This window comes from Acomys russatus, chromosome X (assembly GCF_903995435.1).
Source record: "Acomys russatus chromosome X, mAcoRus1.1, whole genome shotgun sequence".
Taxonomy (NCBI): domain Eukaryota; kingdom Metazoa; phylum Chordata; class Mammalia; order Rodentia; family Muridae; genus Acomys; species Acomys russatus.
The window spans coordinates 45,142,254-45,165,035 of record NC_067169.1 but is presented as its reverse complement, the minus strand read 5'-3'; the positions used below and the strand labels follow the sequence as shown (position 1 = coordinate 45,165,035).

The window sequence follows — 22,782 nt, the reverse complement described above, 5'->3', positions numbered from 1 at the left end:
CCCTATGCATCTTTACAATAATGTGCCAGAACACTTGACAGTGATCTGTGTGTTTAACTTTGAGATGGCTGTCTTCCTACGTTGTCTGAGCTAGTTTTAAATACATTGGCTCAAGTAACCTGCTGCCTCTACATTTTGAGCATCTAGAACTATGGGTATGTGCCATTGTTCCCAGCAAATACTTATAGACTTTGGTAGGATTATCTTCATGTTGTCAGAAGAAATGTTGATTTGTTCAGTAATTCTTTAGTCAAAAAGCACTTATAAAATCCCAAAATGTCAGTGCATTCCTAAAAAAAGTATTTGAACTCTTTAAAAAATTTAATAAAACCCTTTACTTTGTGTAGCTCTGAAAGAACTTCAGTAGTAAGTTTCAAGCCAAAGCTTGGTTTCGGTTTTAGTGTCCGCGACTCCTTACTTGTACTATCTATGAGAGGAAGTTTCTACTTATAAAGAGGTCCAGCAGGTGGCTGGACAGAGGTGGGAGGTGGGTTCCGGCCCATGAAATATAAACTTACTGCATTTTGTTTCCTTCCCATACAGCTTTCTCCACGTTTTGGTTAATATCAGAAACAGACACAATGATGTTGTTCCTACAATGGCCCAAGGTGTGATTGAGTACAAGGAAAAGTTCGGATTTGATCCATTCATTAGCAGTAACATCCAGTATTTCCTGGATCGTTTTTATACCAACCGTATTTCTTTCCGGATGCTTATTAACCAGCACAGTAAGTCGGGTTATGTTGAGTCTAGATTTGAAAAGTTAACCATATTAATTTTTCTGAAAAGTTTTCATTTTGCCTCACTTTTAATTTGCTGACTTAGACTTTTGGCTGTGAAATTTCATTTCTAGTTTGGTTTCTCTTAAGTGAGTCCTTCCGATTATAAAAATATTTTAATCAGTGTTTTTTGTTCAAAGCTGTCCTTGGAAGGCATTTGTGATGCTTACATTAGAGGCAAGACCACTGCCTGCCTTTCACGGCCTCTGCTGTTAAATTTCTATTAAGACAAGGGACTGGCTTTAATGGCAGCTGCATTTGCTTTCTCAGTAATTATTTATCCAGGAGTACAAACATGCATTCTTTTTTAGTTTTAAAAACACTAATACTGGAAATATTGAATGAGCATGTTGGATATATAAACAGTTTCCTTTTTTCTACAGTGATAGCTAAAATCTGAGGAAGCAAAATGTCCATGATTCCACATACTGAGAGTTTTAGTCTGCTCTCCACAGTCATAGACAGGGAGAAAAACCTAAAATTCTTTTAACACAACAAACCTCTTGACTGATTTTCAGTGTTGTCAACTTGGTCGATTTTTTAATTCTAAGGGAAAAACATCCACATATTTGGAGTCACCCGTGCTAAATCAGAGAATGGACAAAGCATTTTTTAAATTCAATTGATTTATTAGATAGATGAATGTTACAGAACTATTAAGTATGTGTTTAGAGCCAGGCAGTGGTGGCTCACACCTTTAATCTCAGCACTCCGGAGGCAGAGGCAGGTGGATCTCTTGTGAGTTTGAGATCAGCCTGGCCTACAGAATGATTCCAGGACAGCCAGGACTACACAGAGAAACCTTGTCTTGAAAGAACAACAACAACAACAACAACAACAAAAAAAAACCCTAAAAAACAAGGTATCTATTTATATATTTTTTAGAAGCAAGTATTTGACAATTTATAGAGAAAAGAGAGCCTAAATACTAGCTAGCTAATGTACTGAGATAGTGGCGATTTCCTTATCTAAGCATAGATGTGCATATATTAAACGCATACACCTGTTTTTCCTGTTTTTAATAATTTAGACTTCATGCATTGGCGTATACCCACATTTACTATGTTTTATCATCTCAAATAGTTTATTTTTTGTTTAGGTATTCTCTTTTTGTAGAGTCTAAAATTATTCCCAAGTTTCTATTGATTTAATATAAAGTATACATATAAAATTTGGTTTGAGTTGCTTTTTTTTCTTTACAGCTTCTTTAGGCTTTTATTTAGGAATAAAAATTTGCAACTATTGTGTAGAGAAAAATGGGATATTTTTCTAAAAGTACTTGAACAAATACTGTTTGTGGACACAGAATAGAAAAAGAACCTCTATGATGGAGACATTTGCAGTGCTGCCAGTGAAAGTTCTACACAAATGGCCCAGACTGCATGTTGTAAATATTTAGTGACTGGAATAAATGGCTATAAGTCTTGAGCATGGAAGTAAGTGTCTTGATCTAGTTTCCATCAAGCTGAGGAAGAAAGTATTGGGCCCCTGACATGTCCACTGCTTTAGGATCTACTGGCTGCCACTGATGGGACTTAAAGTACATCCTTCATCCTTTTGGCTGATGTATCTGCTCAGCCGTTAGCTGTATTACATTACTCTAAGTCATTGCGGATGCTGAAATGATTCTTAAAAGATCCTTTGACAGTTAGAAACTTATTTCTGTGCTTGACCATCCCAGCCTGCTGTGTTTCAATCCCTTTCTTTCTCTTTTGTGTTCGTTTAGCACTTCTGTTTGGTGGTGACACTAATCCTGCTCATCCTAAACACATAGGAAGTATTGATCCCACCTGTAATGTAGCTGATGTGGTGAAAGGTAAGGAGACCAACCCAGTGCCACAGACCATGGCAGCGATAGCATTGTGGTTTATTTGAGGCAGCTCAACTGTGGACCTATGTTGCTGTGTAGTCTGTGATTCACTGGGCCATGATAGGCCTAAGCCACTTAATCCAAATAGGAAATATTTCTAGATCAGAAAACGATGGATCATTTCTAATATTCAAACTTCAATTTCTACTTTGTTGGTCAGGGTTGTACTTGTAGTTCTTTCTTAAACAATAAACATTTCAAGAAGCTCCAAATTTTGACTTGCCACCATTTTCAACCATTCCCTTGTTATAAAATGAGTCTGAATTCACATTTGCCACATCTATGTGTCTTTTGTTGCGTACTCCTGGTGTTAGAAGCTATACAGCATGTGGGCTTAGCTGGATGTACACTATGCCAGTAGACCCAGGGTAGAACAGGTCAAGTATACATGAATTCCTGGTACACTGGGGACTGTGAGTTTCAACACCCGTTCCCCATTATTCATTGAAAATAAATGCTAGATACTGTCAGGAAAGCTCAGCTGGCTGTAATCCACTAGCTTCCAGTACTTCTTAAATTTTTACGTTGTGCAGATTTGTGTTCCCAACTTGTCTCCTTCCCCAGACTGTATTTCCACATCTGCTTCTTGTCTCACTTTAAACACTCCCTGACAAGCTACATGAGCGTCCTACGTTCTGGTTTTCATCAAGGACCTTAGGTGCCATTCAGCAGCCACTGCTAAAGATAGTCTGTGCAGTATGGGTTTCCTGGGCTGCCTGGGTCTCTGTTTGCCTACAAGACATTTACTCACATTATTTCAGTGCTAAGTGACGAGGTCCAACTGATACATGGGTGCCTTTTCTCTTGAATTGTTATTGATATAAGGCAAGGGAACGTGCCTTTCCTTGTTTGATAACATAGAACCTTGGAGTGCCTATAGAGAAAATTGATCTATAAATATTCTGTGGCTTGATAAGTTTTAGAGATTTAAAAATGTTAAATTTTATTATTAAAAATGTGGACATCTGGCAGTGGCGCCATACACCTTTAATTGCCAGCACTCAGGAGACAGAGGCAGATGGACCTCTGTGAGTTCAAGGCCAACCTGTTGTACAGAGCAGGTTCTAAAACAGCCAAGAAACCCTGTCTTGAACCCCCACCCCCTACAAAAACAGTGACCTAGAGAGATGACTCCACTGTTAAGAGCATTTGCTGTTCTTACAGAGGACCCAGATTCCTTTTCTAGTACCCATGGAGTAGCTCAAAACTGTCTGTAACTCTGGTTTTAATGTCCTCTTCTGACTTCCTCTTCTAACCACATATATGTACATGTACAGGCATATATGCAGGCAAAACACTTGTACAGATTAAGTAACATAAAACAATTTAAGAAATTGCAAGGGCCTGGACAAATGACTCCGTGTCTTCCTGAGGATCCAGGTTCAATTCCCAGCATCCACATGGCAGCTCATAAACTCTAACTCCAGTTCCAGACATACAGGCAGGGAAAACACCAGTGCACATGGAGTAAGAATAAATACATTTAAAAAAATGAAATTTCAAATTAAAAAATAGCACACACTGGAATTAACTAGTCCCAAAGTCTAGTTTTTTTATTGATAGTGATAACTTTTTAGTCAAAACTTTAGAGATAGACGTCAAGAGATATTTTTAAATGTCTGTACATGGTATGTAATAATGGATTTGCTTCAAATTTAGACAGAAGATGGGAAATAAAAAAAGACTGGGCCTATATGAAGACTAGGTTGAGGCTTTCATGAGTGCGTGGCAGTTCATCATACTGTGGTTTACACTGGGTACATATTTGAAATTCTTCATGATAATGTTTTAAAAAATCATCATTATCTCATTCTTTTCTTTACAATATAAAGTCTGACTAATTTTTAGGGAGGCTATAGCTGAGGGCCAGTGGAATTTGATATATCTTGGGAGTTTCATGAAACTCAACAACTTCTGTAGTACAGAGAGATTAAGCAGTGCCACAGTGCATCAAAGGCCTTGTAGAAATCAAGGAGCAATCTCCCTGTGGCTTGACTGCTAAGAACTGAAGGAACTTAAGCGTTATGACTGTTACTGACAACGTTATTCCAGTATTTAGTACATATTAACTAATATATACTTTGATCTCTAACTTTTGCATAAGTATTTCAAGATGGCCAGAGGCTTTTGCATTGCTTAGTGACAAGTTTTATACCAAAAACTAACTGAAAGATTATTCAGAATAAGGCAACAAATATTTGAAAGAAACTCAAAAGCCGGAAAGTTTATGCCTGAGTCTCTCAGTCACCCTCTGTCAGCCAGCTTTCTATTGCTGTGAAAAAATACCCAAGGAAATCCACCTAGAGGAAAGAATATTTATCATGTTGGTTCAGTTTCAAAAGTTTCAGTGCACTGTTGCCTGGCCCCATCCTTGTGTACCTGTGACAGTGTAGAGTAACGCGGCAGTGAATGTGTGCCAGAGCAAAGTTACTTCTTTAGGGTAGCTGGAAAACACAAAGAAAAAGGAGACAGTCCCATTACCCCTTTCAAGATCAGTGACCTAACTTTTTCACCCTTATCCCTGCCCCAAGGTTCTGTCTAGTAGCACCACAAACCGGAGGCCATTTAATGGCCTTTCGGTGACATTTAGGTTTCAAAAACATTTAAAAAAAAACCAATTTTCTTTATTTTATTCACAAACCCAGTCTCTGCCTTTTCCCCATTCTCTCAATATTTTTGCTGTGCTGAGCCTTAGCCATAGTGAGCAAGCACTTTACCATCAAGCTTTATTTCCAGCCTTTTTATTTTTTATTTTGTTACATGGTTTTACTATGTCTACCAGGCTGGCCTTGAATGCACTTTGTAGCTCATGTAGGCTTTGAGCTTGTGATCCTTCTGCCTTAGCCTTCTTAGTAGCTGGTATTATAGGCCTGCACCGCCAGGCACAGTCCACTTACAGACTTATCTTCACTCTTTTAAAAAGAATTCTTCTCATAAAATGCCTCTTGACTGTAGCCTTCTCTCCCTCTACTCTTCATAGTCTACCCTGCCAGGGCGTCCCTCCACCCCAGATCCATTGCTCCTCTGATTCCCTTGAGAAAGGAGCAGGCTTCCTAGGGATATCAACTGTATGTGGCATAACAAGTTACAGTAAGACCAGGCACAAACCCTCATATCAGGGCTGGATGAAGCAACCCAGTAGGAGGAAAAGGATCCTAAACACAGGCAATAGAGTCAGAGGCAGCCCCTACTCCCGCTGTTATGATCCCACAAGAACAACAGGCTGCACAGCTACAGACAGAGGCCCTGGCTCAGACCCGTACAGGCTCTGATTTTTGCTTCAGTCTCTGTAAGCGCCTATGAGCTCTGCTTAGGTGATCCTGTGGACCTTGGTTTTATGATGTCCTTGACTTGTCTGGCTCCTACAATTCCTCCTCTCCCTCTTCCTCCTTACCCTCTTCCATCGGATTCCTGGAGCTCCACCTAGTGTGAGGCTGTGGGTCTCTGCATCTGCTCCTATCAGTTGATAGATGAAACCTTTCTGTTGATTATTGGACTAGGCACCGATATTTATAACATAATAGCATTAGGAATCATTTCACTGATGTTTTTGCCAGTAGTGTTTGCTTCTATCATGGGTCTCTGAGCTATTTACCCTCTAGTTCCTGGCCATCCAGGAAGTGTCTACCACTAAATTAAAACAAAACAAAACACAACCCTTTCTGCCTCGTATATTGCAAATAAAGTTTAGTATAGTCTATTGTGTGATCTGGGGGGGATATAACTAAAGCCTAGATTCTTGGTGAATTTCTGTGTAATAATTGTCACTCCCCATACTCCTCTGTCATTCCACTTCCCCAACACACATGCCTGTGCATGCGCACATGCGTGCACGCACACATCCTACCGCCATACTTATAAGGTGAAGCTGGAGGACTAACACATTCTCTCTTCCTCTGTGCATCTTTCAATATTATCATCTCTCATTAGCCTCTTTTTCTGAAGTTAAAAAGCACTGGAGGGGGGTATCAGATCCAGACGTGTACACTGCTACATCTGCATAGTCAACTTTATTGCAACCTTCCTTCCCATCAAAGTACTTTAAAAGTATCTACATTTATAACACTTTGTTTTTATAATACTAGATATTGAACCTAAGGTCTCACATGCTGAACAAACACTCCACAAGTGAACTATATTCTGATCCTCTTTTCATTTTTCATTTTGGAACAAGATCTTGTTATGTTGCCGGGCTTGCTCTGGACTCACTTCTGTAGCCCAGGCAGGTCTTGAACTTGTCCTTCTGCATGAGCCTTCAGAGTAGCTGGTATTGCGGGCCTGCACCACCAGAACAACTTTTTTGGCTTCCTTAGCTGTGACAAGCTTGCATGGCTTAAGCATAGTTAAATGCCCATGCCAGTTGACCCCATGTATATGTACATTCATGTGCTAGTGTGTGTACACATGTGTTTTACAACCTTCACAAGTCTTAATGAACTAAAACTGATCCCATACTCACAGTTTTTGAGATATCCTGTAGAGCGTTTTTATGTAGAAGGGTAGGAACCCTGTTTTCATTTTTGACTAGACAAATGTATAAATGCATAGAAGTAGGAGTGCGTCTAGCATAATGATAACTGGATATGCAGAAATCTGTTAAGCAGGCCTTCCTGTGGCTTATTCAGAATATTAATTTTTACCTCTATACATCTGTAAATTATAGACTCAGGGCAGTAAATGCTAGAATTAGTGTTGTAAAGCAACTCCTATTACCCTTTATGAGGAGCCTTCTGTTGTGTCTTTTTTCCCTCCTTTCTTTGTAAGAAACCAGAAAATCCTGTGATGAGAGTGTTTTAAAGATACAAATTTAAATCTTTGCTTTGGTACAAAAGTTGGCTTCCACAGCATTGATAACTTTTCCCTGTCATTTTTGTATGTTATTATTGCTTAGCATAAGAGCATTCAAATGGCCTCCTGAGTGCATGGTATTATTTCAGCTCAAAAATAATATCTTATGCTCTCAATTTGGCCTCCTCAGGTTGCAAGTAACAGACTCACTCTAGATCCAGAAATAGGTTTATTAAAATAACTGAGTAGGTCCTATAGTCAGGGCATGAAACACTTTACAGTCAGAACTTTAAATACTAGAATAAAGAAACAAACATTCCAGGTTGTTTTCTGGGTATCTTGTAAATGGAGTTGCAAAATATGGCTTCTCTACTTGCCCCCCCCCCCTTTGTATGCCCTGGCTAGCTTGACTGAGCCTGCTTAGGACATTGCCAAGTACTTTAGGCCTTCCTGCATCATGACACTTCTCAGTGCCCTCTATCTCATGCTCATCCAGAATTTCCCATCTTGAGTTTCCAAAAGATAGAGTTTATTGCTTCAGTTCATCTTGTTTTTACCTGTGACTATAAGCTTTAATAGTCTGGCCATGGCTGGCCTGTGGATTCATTGTCCTTATGTTAGATGTTTTGTCTGAACTTCCCCACTTGGCTCTGTTTATGAGATTGGAGGATCTACTGCTTTGGAAAATTGGTGGATTCCACTTAAAATGGATTTTTGGTAGGAAGGCTAATAATATATATTGCATTGTATTTCTTTGTAACTTAAGGGGTTTCTAAAAATCAGCATACTGGTTCTGGCAGTTTTTTTCTAAGGGAGGACATTGGTCAGTATGGTGTTTGTAGACATTCACCATAGGTGGCCAGGGTCAAAAAAGTGCAGAAGGTGAGCGTATATCTAACCCATCAGCCTCATCCCCAATTCAAGTATGGATGGGTGAGTGAGTGCATGTGCAGCAGGAAGGCTATTGTTTTTGTCTTGTTCTTTGTTTAGGTTTGTTAAGACAGGATCCCATGTAGCCCATGCTGGCCTCAAACCTGCTATAGTTGAGAATATTATTTTATGTGTCTGGGTGCTTTGTGAGCATATATTTCTGTGTACGACATGAGTGCTGGTGCCCACAGAGGAGGAGTGCTGGTGCCCACAGAGGAGGAGTGCTGGTGCCCACAGCGGCCAGAAGAGGGTACAGGATCTCCTGGAATAGAGTTACAGATGGTGATGAGCTGCTATATATGTGCTGGATTGAAGCTGGGTCCTGGTCCTTTGGAAGAGTAGCCAGAGCCCTTAACTGCTGAGCCATCTCTCCAGTCCAAGATTAATTTTTAAATACTTAAGGAAACAACTACTTAGATTGTACTAACATGAGATAATATTGCTCTACTACCAACTGGAAATGACTAATAAAATGGTGCATTGTTAACAAGACATTAATTGGAGGCTTAGGTGTCTTTGGTTTGGCAAGGTAGTTTGAAAACATCTTCTTCTGTTGTTTTGATTACCTTTATTTTATTACCACATGAAAATACTGGTGTGATGTTGTTTTTGTAAAAAAAAAAAAAAAGAAAGAAAGAAAAGAAAAGAATCTTGAGGCTGGAGAAATGGCTTAGCAGTTTAAAGCACCGACTGCTCCAGAGGCTGTGGGTTTTATTTATTTATTTATTTATTTATTTATTTATTTTTTTATTATATGAGTACTCTGTCTTCATGTACACCAGAAGAGGGCATTGAATCATAGTACAGATGATTGTGAGCCACCCTGTAGGTGCTGGGAATTGAACTCAGGACCTCTTAGCCACTGAGCCATCTCTCCAGCCCAGTGGGCTCAATTCTTATTACCCACATGGTAGCTAGCAACCATTTGTAACTCTCATTTCAGAGGATCTGGTGCCCTCTTCTAGCCTCTATTGGTACTGCATACACATGGTATGCACACTGGACATACATGCAAAAACACCCACTCACATAAAATAATAAATAAAAAATCAGAGCCAGAGAGATTGTTCAGTGGATAAAAGTGCTTACCATGTAAGTATGAAGACCTAAGTTCAGGTTCCCAGAACCTATATAAAGCATCTGTCTTAAACAAGGTACTGACCCTTGATTGTCCTCAGACTTGCCTGCATGTTGAGGCACGTGTGCTTGCACTCACACACAGGAACATGCACGTACACACATAGACAAACATACATAAAAGATAAATAAAATGGTGTTTTATGACTTTGCAATCTTTTGTGGCTCTTTATGTGTACTTTTTTCTGAAGGGAATTTTAAACTTGAGTTTGTAAGATTTTTTTTATTATGTTAGACTTAGTTATTCTCTATGACATGTTTAGTTTAAAAATTCCAATATTCCAATTCTAGCTCCTTATGTGTGATCCAATGGTTTAAGTATAAAATCTGATAGTTGATGTAAGAGTTATATGGAAGTTTTGGAGTAAAGAAGTCTAATCAACTAACCTCCATAATCTGTTAGCATTTCCTATTGTATTTCTGAGAACTGTTTCATAACTAATGATGGCTCTGCTTGAAATACTCAGTTACCATTGCAACCATTCTTTTTTTAAAAGATTTATTTATTGATTATGTATGTAGTGTTTTGCCTGCATGTACACCTGTATGCCAGGAGAGGGCATCAGATCACATTATAGATGGTTGTGAGCCACCATGTGGTTGCTTGCAATTGAACTCAGGACCTCTGGAAGAGCAGCCAGTGCTCTTAACCTCTGAGCCATCTCTCCAGCCCCCATTGCAACCATTAATGCAATGACTATCACTTATGTGTACTCACAATGACAATTTCCCATGTTTCCTTTTTAAGGTTAGCAATAAATACTAGTTGAAATATAGTACAGGTAAAAAAAATAGTTTGGCAATATCTTTTCAAATTTTTTTTTTTTTTTTTTATTAATTTATTCTTGTTACATCTCAATGTTTATCCCATCCCTTGTATCTTTTCAAATTTTTGATTTCTAATTTTAAAATAGGAAATTTTCATTAGAGAAATTACTATAAGGAGAGCTTACAAAAACTCTAGGTGAAAGGACGTTTCCAAACTAGTAGATGAATTTTAGTTGTTGGGATTTTTTTAAAAAGAGGTTGTAATTTATGTTAAATTACTTAGGTAAAAAAAATGCCCCATTTTAGTTTTACCAAACTCCCAGTAGCTTTGTGATCATTTATGTCATGGAGAGACAGTGCAGAAATATGACACAGCCTTGAATTTTCAAACGACTAGTCACTAAATGTAGATTCCCTCCAAAATTACTTGGCTAGCCTGGGAATCACTATGTAGACTAGGCTGGCCTCCAACTCAAGAGATCCACCTGCTTCTGCTTCCTCCTCCTCCTTCTTATTCCTTTTTGGGTTTTTGTTTGTTTGTTTGTTTGTTGTTGTTGTTGTTTGGTTTTTCGAGGGAGGGTTTCTCTGTGTAGCCTTGGCTGTCCTGGACTCACTTTGTAGACCAGGCTGGCCTCACAGAGATACACCTGCCTCTGCCTCTAAAGTGCTGGGATTAAAGACATGAGCCAGCATGCCCGGCTCTGCTTCTGCCTTCTAACCCTGAGTGGTGGCATTAAAGGCATGTACCACCACACCTGGCCTACATGCTGATTAAAAAAAAAAAAAAAAAGTCTGTCCCTAGGCTTCAAAATAGAGATAACACCTCAGAATTTCCAGGGGATTATTTCATAATGTGAACTATTTTTACACTCGACCTTATCCAAAACACTAGTAAGTAATAGTCTACACTCCTTAAATTTGCTAATTCACATTAATACTCTGGGACTCTAACCTCCAATCTAACTAAAAGGAACACCTTCTGTTGGCACAATTTACTGAATACTGAAAACTTTATTATTGGCCAGAGGATTGTTCCATTTAGCAAATGCTTTATTTTTTGTTTTTATGCTGTTTGGGATTGAATGCAGGCCTTTCATATACTAGGCAGGCACTCTACTACAGAGTTACACCCCCAACCCCTACTCCCATGCTTACTATATATGTGTTTTGTCCAAAGCATCTTAGTATCTTATGAGGATTTATGCATATTAATATATATTTTATTAGTAATATTCTCAGCATTCTCTTGGCCAGTGTGTAAGAGTTTACATTGCAGTGTCTTGGGATTTTCAAGAATAATGAGATAATTCTTATTTAAGCATTGAGCCACTGCATAGTATAATGAATCTAAAGTATTCTTTTTCACATGTGGTCTTCGCAGCCACACTAAGTTTGGAGTTGGCTGTTTTTATTTGGACTCTTAGTATGTTTTCAGTGTTATTGTTCTCATAGTAATGGTGATGCTAATGCCATGGCTAATTAGAACATTGAATTGGGCTAGTTTCTATCCCTGTTTTATAGTGAACAGAATTTCAATATTTAAACATTATTATATATCTTTAGGAGTTGTGGTACATTAACTTTGTATATCGATAGGAAAGCGTTGTAAATTTCAGTATTTGGGGTCTTAAAAGTTCGTGGTCAGCTTTTGTGCTATCACGTCACTAGGTGGAGATGTAGCATTGTTTGGTAGACTAGCCAGAGCAAAAGAGCTGCTTCTTGATTCATATTCCTTCCTCCTCCTCCTCCTCCTTCTTCTTCTCTCTCTCTCCCTCTCTCTCTCTCTCTCTCTCTCCAGAATACTTTACATATACTTGATGAGGTTTATTATGTCCTAGGGAAAATTTTGCAAATTTAACCCCCCCACTTTAGTGTCTATTTTCACACTTTTAATTCTTTTAAAATTGCTTTCTGCTCTTACTGCTATTTCCTTTTTGTTTTCTACTTTTATTGTATCTTGTCAGAATTAGTCTGATGTCTCTGTATTTTGTGCTTAATTCTAAAAGCTTAATGAGATGTGAGTTTTTAATGTTTGGACAAATAATATTAGATAATTAGAATATAAATTTCTGATTTGATAGCAGCAGAAGAAAAATTAACATAGAATTTGAACATACCCTGTTCTTACATTTGTATTATGGTACTAATGTCAAATTTTAGCATTTAAATTTTCTAGAGCTTATTTATCTCCCTTTCTTTCTTTTCTGAGAACATTGCAAATGTACCCATGAAACATCTTAAAGTAATTTGTAAATCTCACTTTTGGAAATTGTAAAGGTGAAACTAAAAAGTCTTGTTCTGATAAATAATCAGACAGTTCTCAACTGTTTATATAGAGTTACCATATAGTTCAGCATTCGTAGGTACATAAGAAACAAAAGCATGTTCACACAAAAGCTTAGACATGAATATTCATAACAGTATTATTCCTAATAGCTGAACAGTAGAAACATCTCAAATGTCTTATCAGCTGATAAGTGGGTGAAGAAAATGTGATATATTTGTACAGTGGCTATTACTTACATTTTTTTATATTATGAAGTTTAAATATATGGAATGGAATACTGGTTCATGTTACAACATAGATAACCCTTGAAAATACTGTCTTAGTTTCTTTTCCTTGCTGCAATAAGTTGCCCTGACAAAAGCAACTTAGGGGAGAAAGAGTTTATTTGGCTCTAAATTCCAGGTTATATATAGTCCATCATGGCAGGGAATTCATAGTGGAAGGACCTTGATAGAATTGGTAAACTTACATCCACAATCAGCATCAAAGAACAGTGAATTAATGCATGCATGCTAGTGTTTCACTTGCTTTCTCCACTCTTAGTTTAGAATCCCCTTCCTAGGGAATGGTACTTCTCAAATTGGCCAGGTCTTCCCACCTGAGTTAATATAATCAGACGCAACTTTAGACTAGTGTCTCTTGTTGAGACTCCTTTTCCAGGTGATCCTCGATTATGTTGAGTTGACAGAACTAACCATCACAAACACTATGCTGAAGGAAAGAAACAAGTCACAAAAGACCACATATTACAGGATTCTGTTTATTTACTATGTCCAGAATGGTAAATCAGAAGAAGCAGAAGGGCGGTCGCCAAGGACTGGGCAGAGAGGAATGACTTAGAATAGTAGGGGGTTTCTTTTACAATGATAAAAATGTTGATTGTGATAAGGGGTGTACAACTTGCAGGTAATACTAAATGCCAACGCATTGCATGGTCACTATAAATGGATGAATTGTATGAGAATTATGTATCAGTAAAGGTTGAAAGTGCGTTACCAAATGGCTTATGCTATCAAGCCAAGGAATAGTGCGGTTGGCCACCTAAATAGGCTAGACTAAGTAAGTTATGTGGAATATTATAAAGTAAATATGTCACAGATCCTCACCTCATATTGGTTTTGTCATTCTTTTTCTTTTTAAAAATGGTTTACAGTTCAAAAGAAAAGTTAATAAATATGTCATGAGGTACTTCTACTTTCTTAATTTATTCCCCACCTTTTAAACTTTGTACAACCATCTTCTAGCTATCTTTGTAATGGTCTTCATTTTCTTGCCCGATGTCTATCTATTTTCCCTATTGGAAAGCAAACTCTTGCACCTTAGACTTTATGTCATCTGTAAGCTGTTATCCTTAACCAACTAAAGGACATTTTAAAGAAATATGTAGATTTAATAATTTAAATTCTGATTCTCATGAAAACCTGTTTACTCAAGTTTTTCTTGATGGTTCATTTGTCAATAGCTAGAAAAATCTTAGCTGTTGGCAACTTTTAAAGATTCATTTTATGTGTATGAGTGCTTTGCATCCATGTACATATGTGTACCATGTACATGCTTGGTACCTACAGAGGCTAGAGATCCCCTGGAACTTGATTTATGGGTGGTTATGAGCTACTATGTGTGTGCTTGGAATTGAACTTGGGCTCTCCGCAAGAGTAAAACATGCTCTAAATCACCTAGCCATCACTCCAGATCTGACTTGTCACTTTTTTAAATTGTAGAAAGTATTGTTTTCCTACAATTTTAATCAGATTCTGTAGTGTTTAGATGTACAGCTCTGAGTATATAAATTTTCGTGAAAAGTATTTTTTAGCAGTATTTAAAAGTTAAACAGGTATGTGCTTGGCATAAACTTAGCTTTATTGTTGCTAGTCTATGATTCTAATATGGCTATGGTTGTTAAAACTTAGAATGTAATGAAACCAAAAGGGTGTTTTAACAGATAGTATTTGATTCATTTAAAGTCACTTAAACAAAGTATTTGTTTCTGTGTACATACCCACATGTTTCTATCTGTTATTAATGCAACAATTAAATTTTTCTTTCTTAACAGATGCATATGAAACAGCCAAGATGCTCTGTGAACAGTATTACCTGGTAGCTCCAAATCTGGAAGTGGAAGAATTCAATGGTAAAAGACAAAGGGTTTTAGATGAGACCAGGATGGGTGGTATGGCCATAGTCAAGAACAATATATTCAGTGTTAAATACAAAGAAAGTTACTTAAATGCTGATTATACTCAAGCTGGATTTCCAAGTGATCCTAAAATGGTACTGCCTTTCCATCTGTGTGTCCCTTCAAAATGGTTCCTATACATTTAGTCAACTGGGAATATTATTATAAGTCACTTTTCAATAGGAATGTGCAGTGTGTCCATTCCCTTGGGGATTAGTCTTATGCTGTCACCTTTTCTTTTATATGTGGGTTTTTTTTTTTTCCTGCTTAGCCTCTAGTTTCTGCTTATCATTCTTAAGGAAAGTTATCTGAAAGTAAACGTCCTTATGTCTGTATAGAATTCTGTTGGCATTTATTAAGTACTGCTTCAACTAATGTGGTTTTGGGTAATGACTGTGCAAAATAGACTTTATTATTTTGGATCTCAAGCATAAAAAAACCCAGACCACTATTTTCACTGACTTTTAAAAATGTACTGTTAGAGGGAATATTCATATTCCGTTCATCTTATTTTAGAATGTCAACAAGCCTCTACTAATCATCCAGTGCAGCCACTAGGCCACTAAGGGAAGAATCACAGCCAGAAACATTTTACATGGTTTGAAAAGGAAGAAAAGAAATGTCAACTGTAATATTCCCAAAGAAAAGTACACATAATTGAGCAAGCCTTTAGATGACTCCCAGAAAATGTTGTTTAAACTTAAAAGAAGAAAACAAACTGTAAAATGTTTTTCATTTCCTTGAGATTTGGACTGAAAAGGTTGAATTGAATTCTGAGGCTGTTTATATAACTAATGATGCTGCTTGCCACAGGATAAACTAAGCACTTAGCTTGCTTCTCAGGCCCCATTACAACCACAAAAAAAGAATCCCATAAAAACAGCAAAGGAAGCCAAGGAGGCTTATAAGTGGACCACTGTATTAGTCCCTTCAGGCTCCTAAACAAAACCATCAGAGACTGGGTGGATTAAATAACAGACATTTGTTTCTCGTGGGTCTAGAAGCTGAGAGGTAGAAGATCACAGTGCTAACAGATTTGGTGTCAGTGAAGGCCCATTTTCTGCCTTACAGATGGCTTCTTGATGTGCCTTTACGTGGAGTAAGGGACTGAGGTGCTCTCTAGGTCCCTTTTGTAAGAGCTCTAATCCCATTCATGATGTTCCACTCATGAACTAATGAACTTCCAAATGCCATCATTTTAGCAATTAAAATGAATTGAGAGGAACACAGACACTGTGTCTATGGCAATCCACTAGTGCCAGCGTGTGGAGGAACACAGCCAGATAGAAGTATGCTAAGTGATAGGACAGGACAAGACCAACCAAAAAGGAGTAGGCTGCTGCCGAGATGCCAACCATTTTTTTTCCAGTTATCCAGGAGAGGAACTGTAGGGGCAGAGCTGAGTGGCGAAAACAACTAGAACGTGAAGGAAGCTGAAGGACCAGCATTAGTTAGCTGAAAGCTGGTCTCAGGGAAGCCTGGACAGATGGCAGGGAACTCTGTCTAGGCTCTGCCACCAACAGCAATGTGAGAGTGCATTGTTCAAGAACAATTTACTGGGTAGGTTATGTGAATAATATTACTCCAAAGTGAACCCTTCTTTGTTGGTAGTAAAGGTTATTTCTGTGCCCGCTCTAGCTCCCACACAATGAAACCTGTTACATTTATTAAGTTTCAAGCATCATACCTGGACAGATATTGATCTATATCTCTTTTTCTCTTTCTATTTCCTGTGTCTTTCTTTCTCTCCTATCTAGTGTTAAAGAGTGAAAGGTTTGGGGGAAGGGATGAAAAGGGAGGGATATAACAATAATAGGATAAAGGGGTAGAGAGAGGTCACCATGCTGTGAGGAGGAGATCACCATGGAGTAGTCACCATGGGACAAGGATGAAGCTGAGGCAGTCAGGGCGAGACTGGAGGATAGGGAATGGGGCACGTGGCTGGGAAGTAGGCCAGACTAGCATAGTCAAGTTTGAATAGATTGATATCTACACAGTTATGATGCTTGAAGCTTATACTTAAATGTAACAGCTTTCTGTCTCATTATCTGGGAGCTAGAGTGGGTGTAGAAATAACCTTTAATGCCAACACTTCTTCATTTTAGAATTTGAAGGCCTCTCTGGTCACAGTCTACCTTACTAAGGGCTTATTCTAAAACTAGTGGAATCTTGGTTATATTTCAAAAAACCCCAAATCAGCCTTCTCTGTATGAACCATATCCAAAGGGAAAGGAACACTAGCTACCTCAAGTGATGAACTCAGTTCTAAGGTGAATTCCTAAAGAAAATCACAACCACAGTATGTCAGACCAAATTCGGCAAAAGCCAGTAGCTTGAACAATACCTAGCTGGCATTGAATTTCTCTGATGTAATATTACTGCCAGAATATGCCTCTCTTTGCCAAATTCTAAGAATGATTTTAAACTCCAAATTCTTTACCTAGACAAACTCTCAACTGAGTCAAGGTTATCCCGTGCACACTTTAGTAAAGTAGGTCATATAACTGGGTCAATGGGCTGTATAATATGGATGTAAAAAATCCATGAGGCATTCTAGAACCTCAGAAATGGCCATGTAGCATGTTTGAAAAGTAGCTGAATCTGATTTGAAAATTCCTAAGGAATAGAATGGATACCAAAAGAAGAAGCTGGAAGATTTGGTCATGCAGCGAGGCTACCCAAGAAGAGAATAATTAGATACAGTGGGGAAATGGATATTAAGAGAGACATGCACTGTGTAGTGGTTATTTTTCTGTCATAATAAAATGTCATGACCAAAAGCAAATTAAGGAAGAAAGAGTTCATTTTGGCTTATGGTTCCAGGAGGACAGTGTCCTTCATGGTGGGAAAGGCATGTCATGGCAGCAAGGGAAGGAAGCTGGCTGATCATATATTCATTAGCACATAGGAAAGAGATGGAAGAGAGAAGGATAAAGTAGTCAGGAAATAAAATCATTCCTCCAGAAAAGCTTTGCTCTTAAAGGTCCCATTAGCTGCCTCCCCCCATAGCATCACCAATGTGGGACCAAGTGTCCAAATACATGAGCTTTGGGGGGGATGTTTCTCATTCAAACCACCACAGACTGTGTGTGATGCATTCTAAAGGGGTGATGTGATGTTGAGCAATTGAAAGAGTATAGATAGAATCTACTTCACTGTAAGACAGAGAGTGTTCCCTCCAAGTAACACATGAGTCATGTCATGTCATTGGACAGTGACTAGAACTTACATAGAGTATTGCCAACACTGATTTTTAACTTTCTTAACAGAGCCTACAGGGAAGAGGTAAAATAATACAGGTTACAGAAGAGAATATAACTACATAATATTTTAAATAACTTATCATCAAAGGGCTTGGGGCCTAAAAACATAGCTCCCTTGGTAGAGTACTTATCTAAGATACATGAGCCGCCCTTCCCTGGCACTTCCAAAAATGCTTTTAAGCCAATTGTGTTAGCCATGTCTGTTGCCATGATAAAAATACCTGAGATTACAGCCTAAAGGAAGAGAGATTTATTTTAACCGGTGATTTTCGAGGTTTCCATCCATGGCGGTTTGGCTCTATTGTTACAAATGTGAGTCTGATCCACAATACAGAATAGCTATGAGTGTGGCTCAGTACAAAACCATAAACTACTTAAAACAATTAGGATCACCCCCTCTGTGTGCTTGGGGGCAGGGGTAGCCCTGTAGGGCCTGTGGCAGAGAGGATATGATGGGCTACAGTTGCCAGGAAGCAAGAGAGAGAGAGGAGGAAGCTAGAGTCCAAGCAAGATTGGTTTTTGAAGGCATGCCTTCAATGACCTGTCCTCTTCACACTAGGCTTTACTTCCTAAAGGCTCCACCACCTCCTGTTAGCACCACAGACTGACAACCATGTCTTTAACATTTTGCCTTTGGTGATACATGAGTTGCAAACCAACAGAACTGTGTGTCCAATTTCAGCATCACTTCTATTACCATGATCATATCAGCTATTCCAAATCCTGTTTGCTCATCTGTAACTGATGCTACCACTACATATTATCATAGGGATACAACTTTATGGTAAATAGAGAAGCTCATAATAAATTGCTTAGAACCAAATCATTATTATCTCTATAATTTATGTTATTAATTCCTTTATTAGAGGAAATGCTAAGTTATAAGGCATATCTGTTCAATTTGAGAAAGTTCATGTTTCAGTGTCCCACCTGATAGCAAGTCGTGAGGAGGAAGAAGGACTTCGTGCTGGGCGTCTCCAATCCATCTACTGTTCTTAGTGCTTTGCATGAGGCTCAGTTTGTTGGGTTTGTCTCAGAAGATCCCTGGGCCACGGAGAATACTATAGATATTCAGGGTCTCATTGTGGCAGAATGTCATGTGAACCTCGTAGTCTAGTCTACACTATGTCCTGTTTACCATAATGTAACAGTATTTGTAATTAGGGTACTTTTGTCTCTGTAATAATGGAAAAACAAATCAAGAAGGAATGGTTTAGGCTCACAATTTGAAAGGTTGCAGTCTCTTGATTGCATTTCTTTGGGCCTGAGGCAGGGCAAACTCTCACGGCAACAGGAGAATTTGGCAGATGAAGCCGCTCCCCTCACAGCAGCCAGGAAAGAGCAAAAAGAAGGGGACTACAGACACGATGCCTTCAAGGACATGGTCCAGGAACCTACTTTCCACCAGGCCCTACCTTGTCTTTTCCATCATCTCCCTATGCTGTCATTAAATTATGTGTCTATCAGTGCATTAAGCATTCATTTTATCAGAGCTCTTTTACCACATTCATCAATTTCCTAAAGCCTATCTTCTGGCAGCTAGTCCAGCCTTTCAACATGATCATTTTAGTGAACACTTCAGATTCCAGCCAGAATAGTGCTGTTAGGTCCAGTTCAGCACTCCTTCTCATTTGGCCCATATTCTCACAAATGACTATTGGGGTTGATAGCAGATCTGTCCTCCAGATTTGAAAAATTCCAAATGATGTCTGGATGTCCTTATGTGATACTAAGAATACCATGGCAGAAGTGATACTATAACAGTTCTGTTCAACAAAGTTTGAAAGATCTTGACTGATTTACTCAGGGCCACAAAGCTGCAGTGAAGGCAGTGGAGTTAGTCACTGCAGCTCTGCTTGATTCTGAAGCATGTGTTTTTGCTCAGTTGTGTCATTCAATGTGGGAATCTGTATTATTAGTCTTTTATGGAGGTTTGTTTGATGTACTTGGAGAATAGAATACAGCATCATTTTTTAACTTTCTTCTACTTGGCTCCTTATTCATTGATGGCTTTGTCTTTGTTTTCAGCCAAAGCACCAAACAAACCTATTCAGGTAGTTTATGTGCCGTCACATCTGTTTCACATGCTATTTGAGTTGTTCAAGGTAAGTGGAATTTTAAAACGTGAAGAAGTCTTCATTTTAAATGGCTTTGATTCTGGGCATAATGGATTCATTAGATTAGCATAAGAAAAAGATTTTGCATAACCGTTTTTAAAAGTCTATTTCTGATACCCTGTGGGCTTTATAATCTGTACACTGTGAGATGAAAAATTGCTGTGTACAGTATAGTTTTGTGAATATTAGTACATATTGATTTTGAAACTTAATTATACTTTGGCGACTTCACATCAAATCCATACTGTTTTTCTTTCAGTTAGGAGGTTACAGATGCTTTTTAGATTTTCAAACCTGGAAAAGGATTTATTGGTGATTACTAGACCAAAATAAAAACATGTCTCTGTGTATCTGTGATTCTGGAGCGTTAACTGTGCTAATGCATTATTTGTTCCAGTCTTGAGAGATTCTGTAACCATTTTATCATTTGAATCAGCTCAGAAGACCTGATAGAGGCATGAGAGGAAAAGTGTGGAGCCTGGGCTAAAAAGGAAAGAAAAAAATTAATTTCAGATTCTCTACAAGCCTGAGATGTTGTCTTTGTTACCCAGGGGCCACTGACATTTGTAGTGATGTTATGAGTAAGGGTATTTGAGCTAACATTTCATTATTCTTAATGTATAAAATACTAAATTGAACACCTAAAGAACCAATTCTTCCCAAGGACAAGAATGCCACCGGTGGGCATTCAGTTGTGAGCTTTCTCTTCATCTGCTGTGACCTTTCAGTCTCTCTCTCTGCCCGCTTCCCCCTCTCCCCCCCCCTTTGTTTTTCGAGACAGTGTTTCTCTGTGTAACAGCACTAGCTATCCTGGAACTCACTCTATAGACCAAGCTGTCCTCAAACTCACAGAGATCCACCTGCCTCTGCCTCCCAAGTGCTGGGATTAAAGGTGTGGTGGCTTTGGTATCTCTTTTTTTATTTTAATAATTTATTCAGATTACATCTCAATTGTTATCCCATCACTTGTTTCCTTCCATTCCCCCTCCCTTCCTCCCTCCCGCTTTCACCCTATTCCACTCCCCTAGGTCTGTGACCAAGGGGGACCTCCTCCCCCACTATATGGTCATAGGCTATCAAGTCTCATCATGGTAGCATGCTTGTTTTATCCCTTTTTTTTCAGTTCAGTGACTGTTGTGGGAAGTATGAATTTCTTTAGATTTTCTGTCTGCATTTGAGGAGAGGTGCTTTAAAAATGCAACTGATAAATAGGACTTAAAGTGCACAAACCAGCCTCTACAGCCTCATTACATGTGATAAAAACATTCTTCTTGATTGAGCTGAATAATTTTAAAACCCTACAACCACCGGGTATGGTGGTACATGTCTTTAATCCCATCACTGGGTGGCTAAAGACAGCTGTATCTCTATGATTTCAAGGCCAGCCTAGTCTATATAGTGAGACCCTGTCTCAACCACTACTCCCACCCCCACCAGATCTCCAAAGCCAAAAATAAAAGAAAGAAAAATGTTTAACATATGGAATGGGGTTACAACTAAATGCAAAATAGAATATGAGGAAAATTTTCCATGATGGGAATCCATGGATAGCCAAGCTCAATAGAGGAAAAAATCCATATAAATCTTATTAATAGCACCTTCACAAAGCAATTATCATATACAAGTAATCTTGTACTTGTTTCTGTTTTGAAATTGTGGTTTTTTAGGGCTAAGGGTGTAGCTCAGTGGGAGATTGCAAGCTTAGCATGTGCGTGGCTCTAAGTTTTAACCCTAGCACCAAAAATAATTTAATTTTACTTAGTCAACAGCATGGTTTTTTTTTTTTAACTTACTGTTTTAGAACTCAATGAGAGCTACAGTTGAACTACATGAAGATAGAAAAGGGGGCTACCCGGCTGTTAAAACTCTCGTTACTCTGGGTAAAGAAGACTTGTCCATTAAGGTAATCTTTTGCTTGCATTTTTACTTTAATCATCAGTTAATTTAATAGGATTGTATTTAGTAGTCTGAGAGGGAAAGAAAGAAAAGTGTCTTTTTTTGAGTGTTATTTCTAAGTAAAGTCATGTATTAGTACTTCCTCAGCAATGAGCTGACCACTTAGATAGTGGTGGTCCCATAAGACGCTATTGTCTTGTGGCATTATAGTCATCTTGTTCTCTATAAGCATCTTCTATGATATTTGCATGATGACACTGACTACTGGCACATTTCTCAGAATATGTCCCTGTCATTTATGGACACATGACTATATTGTGCTGGATTCTTGGCTTAAGTTACCTGATTAATTGTTCATGAGTAGGACCTCAGTCCTAATCCTATCAAATTTTGCTGTGCTACTCTGTCCCCTTTGTTTACCCTGTCCCCAAAGGGACCACTTTTTAGTGGGAGCCCAAAGCCCTTACTGATTTTAGAGTATTCTAGCATGTACTTTATTTAATGATCTCTCATCACCTCCCTCTTAATCACTGATTGACTCCTCTTTTATTTTTAACATTTTGTGCACTGCAGATAAGTGACCTAGGTGGTGGAGTCCCACTTCGAAAAATAGACCGTCTTTTTAACTACATGTACTCAACTGCTCCCCGGCCCAGCCTGGAGCCTACAAGAGCTGCTCCCTTGGTAAGCATGCAAACTGCTACAGAAGGGAAGGTCTTTAACACAGGCTCAGCGAGCTGCACATCTCAGGTGGTTGTTCTAGCCTTGCCT

General features: G+C 38.5%; 1 protein-coding gene across 2 annotated transcripts in view; it reads left to right on the top strand.

Moving 5' to 3' along the window:
* The window catches only part of Pdk3 (pyruvate dehydrogenase kinase 3), a 64,989-nt gene that overhangs the window by 30,171 nt on the left and 12,036 nt on the right, over positions 1-22,782 (top strand). For both annotated transcript variants that reach the window (XM_051142381.1, XM_051142380.1), the window contains exons 4-9: positions 544-728; positions 2,506-2,595; positions 14,613-14,690; positions 20,027-20,103; positions 21,917-22,018; positions 22,585-22,695. In XM_051142381.1, the coding sequence (XP_050998338.1) occupies positions 544-728; positions 2,506-2,595; positions 14,613-14,690; positions 20,027-20,103; positions 21,917-22,018; positions 22,585-22,695 (643 nt within the window). The remainder of the gene's footprint in view (positions 1-543; positions 729-2,505; positions 2,596-14,612; positions 14,691-20,026; positions 20,104-21,916; positions 22,019-22,584; positions 22,696-22,782) is intronic.